Source organism: Volvox carteri (genome assembly GCF_000143455.1).
Source record: "Volvox carteri f. nagariensis unplaced genomic scaffold VOLCAscaffold_251, whole genome shotgun sequence".
NCBI classification, from domain to species: Eukaryota; Viridiplantae; Chlorophyta; class Chlorophyceae; order Chlamydomonadales; family Volvocaceae; genus Volvox; species Volvox carteri.
In genome coordinates, this window is record NW_003307787.1 from 1,629 (window position 1) to 5,427 (window position 3,799).

Genomic DNA, 3,799 nt, shown 5'->3' on the forward strand with positions numbered 1-3,799 from the left:
GTTTAAGACAATAATAGATGACCGTTTCCGATTTCGGGGGATTCAATAACAAAACTGCAAAGACGCACCACATAACCCGAACCAACGGTCAACTGCAAAGCCTGTCTCAAAGAACGATACATGTTTATGCTTATGTGAATCATATTACTATTAATTATACCATTACAGAAATCTACAACGTTTCGGATCAGGGGTAAGGAATGTTACGCAAGCATATAGGCTCAAGGCCAACGTGGACCAAATCCCGGGCCAGAAGCAGCCCAGCTATAAAGGTTCGATGTCAGGCTTCCTCGACAGCATCAAAGCCAGCCCCTCCTAGGCTGCAGCTTACAGGCGACGCTCGGAGCCATGAGACCGACATTGTTGTGATTGGCAGCGGCATCGGAGGTCTCTGCTGCGCTGGGATGCTCGCAAAGTACGGTTACAAAGTAAGTGCTATTGCTTTTGTCAAAGCTACAATAACTCCCAGCACACTTTTTGACAGCCAAATAGGCTGGCGCCCTGTTAGCGAGTCAACGCGTGGTCGTAGCTCCTCCACGTGGCCCCGGGTCCGCAGCCTCAGAAAGGGCGGTCACATTCCAGATTCCATCACTCACACTGCGCCTCTCCGCACCTCGTCCCCTCTCCGCACCTCGTCCCCTCTCCGCACAGCTCATTATCCCTTCCATTCCCCTCCCACCCATTCCGCGGCATGCTCCCCCGTGATTGCTCGTCCATTTTAATGACCCTGATCCCTATCACCCGCTTTTTTGGGGATCTCTCGCCGCCCATCCAACCCTAACCCTCGCGTTCCCCCCTTCCCCTTTTCCCCGCCTTTCCCCCAAACCCTAAACCCTGCCGTACTAAAGGTGACGGTATGTGAGTCCCACAGCATCCCCGGAGGCGCAGCCCACGCCTGGGTTCGCGACGGATTCCATTTCGAGTCCGGTCCCTCCCTGTACTCTGGTGCGTGTACGGCAGTGAATATGCGTTTTAAAAGAACCGGGACACTTACTTGCACCGTACATCTTACCATGGATGCTGCAGCTCCGAAATCGCTGCAGCTCCAAAATCGTCGTGTTGTGGCTCGGCCTTCCGGATATTGGCAATTTGTACTTTGCCGTATTTCCATACTTGTGCTACTATCACACGTAATATAACACCTTGGACACTCACCCCTCGCCAGTCGCTCCCACCACCAGCTGCGTGTCACTCGTCTAAACCCTAAAAGCCGCTTTCCCCACACCCAACCGTGCAATATCACAACCACTACTCCTCCGTCCCCTCCTTCCCCAAAACCCCTTTCTCCCCCTCCTCCCCCTCCCCCTCTCTTTCCCTCTGTCAGGCCGCACAGCTCCCCCTTGTTCTCCACAAGGCAGCTTTCAATCGGTCATGTTCTTCCCCTTAGAGCCGCCATGACGCTTCCCCACCAGCCACTCCTCCATCTCGTTGCGGTTTAAAAGATCGATCCCCTCGCTCTCTTCCTCTCTAACCAAAGCACTTTATCCTCCTTGACCCCCCTTTGCAGTTCCTACTTCCCCATTTCCCCATCTGCCCATTTCCCCATCACCCCATCTGCCCACCACCCCATCTCCCTCCGGCCCCGGTCCCGCTGCCCTCTAACCACCTCAGGCATGGCCGGTCGCGGCAAGGAGGCCAACCCGCTGGGGCACGTGCTGACGGCCCTGGGGGTGGATCTGGATCTCATTCGCTACAACACTTGGAACGTGGTGGTGCCGGAGGGGACATTTCTGACGCGGGTGGGGGGTTGGGAGCGTGTGTGTGTGTGTACGTGTCTGTGTGTGTACGAGGATGCTTTCCTTAGGGTTTTAGGAGGTTTTAGCTCGTTTTGGAACTAGTAAAAAAATCCTGAAAATTCGTTTTCTTATCACGTTGGATGGAAGGGCTCCGTCTTCCTCAGTCACTCACTCACTCACTCACTCACTCACTCACTCACTCACTCACTCACTCACTCACGTATGTATGTATGTATGTATGTATGTATGTATGTATGTATGTATGTATGTATGTATGTATGTATGTATGTATGTATGTATGTATGTATGTATGTATGTATGTATGCGTTATACCTCGGTTGCGTTAGTTACAGAGAGAGGTGTAACGAGTGCCCATACACGAGCCGGATAGCTATGGGCCCAAGAGCCTAGCTAGGAGCCGCAAGTTAAATAATGTGTGTGTGTGTGCATGTGCGTGAATACTTTGTATATATATAGACATCCCCTCCCTCTTTCACACACACACACACACAACGTTGTTCGGCAGATCGGCAATGACAACTTTTACGAGGTTTTGAAGCAGGTGGGTCAGTGGGTGGGTCAGTGGGTGGGTTGGTCCGTGCAGGCCTTGCGCTGGTGTTTGTGGCTTGAGCCTGGGAATGGATGCGCTGGTGGTGCAAGTGTCATATGTGTGTGGTAGGATGGTGCTTATATAGGCGATCTGGCAGCCCTTGAGCCCTCGGCTCGTATTAGGGTGGTTTGCAGGTACGGGGAACGCACCCCCACGACCATGTAACAACAACAATGTGTGTGTCTGTGTGCCTAGGGGTGCGTGTGTGTATCTGTGCATGTGTATCTACGCAAGTGCGTGGCGGTAGGAAGACAGGAATGAGGTCAACATAAACCAACCCCCACACTGGACAGACATTTCCCCCGCTGGCCAAAAATCCACGAAGACATTCCCCCCAAAGACCACCACGACCAATCACGCCACCGCGACATTGAAAAGTTACATTTGTTAAAAAGCCTAATTAAGCCTCCGAAACCCCGCCTAGTCGAGCACCACAACTTCTACCCACTTCTACGGAACTACCCAACCGCGACGGCCCCCCAACCACGCAAACAACAGCCGCATGCCCTACTCCCAACTCCCAACTTCCGGCAACGGCCAGATCCGTGGGCCCGAGGCGGTTGCCGAGTGGTCCCGACTACAGGAGGCGATGCGGCCTCTTGCCAAGGCGGCTGCGCTCATGCCACCGGCTGCGTTTAGGTAAAACATACCGGTAACATTGCGATCAGGATGACACCCATGGGTCTCTGTCTTTTCCGGGGTTTCGTTTTCAATTACGTGGCGGGGTGAGGGAAAGTTCCGGCTGTCCCGCTGTTTTTCGGGCGGCAGATATTCCGGGGCGGCGCTTTCCTTCTTCCCTCCCTCCCTCCCTCCCCCGTCATCCACAACCCATCACAGCCCGTTCTGATTGGGAGTCTTTCCGGTCCGCCGCCCCTTTAGTAAACCTTGGCCCCTCCTTTGGGCCCTCCTCGCAGTGCCCCCTCCCCTCACGGCCCCTCGGGTAGCTCAGGCCTGTGGTTCTCCTTTCTTCTTTCCTCCGCCACACACACACACATGCACACATGCACACACACGGGTTTTCCCCTTGCTTTTCCCCCCGCTGTCTTTCCCGGACTGTCTTCCCCCCTTTTCTCCCCTCCTCCACCTCTCACCCCCAACCGAAGGTACGACCCTGGAGTGCTGGTGACCGCCATAGCCCGCTACCTGCCCGCACTGCTGCAGTCCGGAGGTAGGACGTACGTGTATGTATGTATGTATGTATGTATGTATGTATGTATGTATGTATGTATGTATGTATGTATGTATGTATGTATGTATGTATGTATGTATGTATGTATGTATGTATGTATGTATGTATGTATGTATGCGGTGTGTCAGTGTCCCTGTGCCGTGTGCTTTCCCCTGCTATGCCTTCTTCTCCTCCTCCTCTGCTATGCCTTAGTCATACCTGCCCCATTAGATCCCAGGTATGTAATGTCCTAAGCCGCTCCGTCTCAGACGCGCAACTGCCGTA

General features: G+C 53.6%; 1 protein-coding gene across 1 annotated transcript in view; it reads left to right on the forward strand.

The window, feature by feature from the left end:
* Positions 1-200: 200 nt before the first annotated feature.
* Positions 201-3,799, forward strand: part of VOLCADRAFT_84931 (uncharacterized protein) — a gene marked incomplete at its 5' end in the record, with an annotated part of 8,402 nt that continues 4,803 nt past the window's right edge. Inside the window, 6 exons of the mRNA XM_002959441.1 lie at positions 201-428; positions 849-945; positions 1,612-1,739; positions 2,263-2,298; positions 2,888-2,985; positions 3,450-3,521. Of these exons, the coding sequence (XP_002959487.1) occupies positions 201-428; positions 849-945; positions 1,612-1,739; positions 2,263-2,298; positions 2,888-2,985; positions 3,450-3,521 (659 nt within the window). The remainder of the gene's footprint in view (positions 429-848; positions 946-1,611; positions 1,740-2,262; positions 2,299-2,887; positions 2,986-3,449; positions 3,522-3,799) is intronic.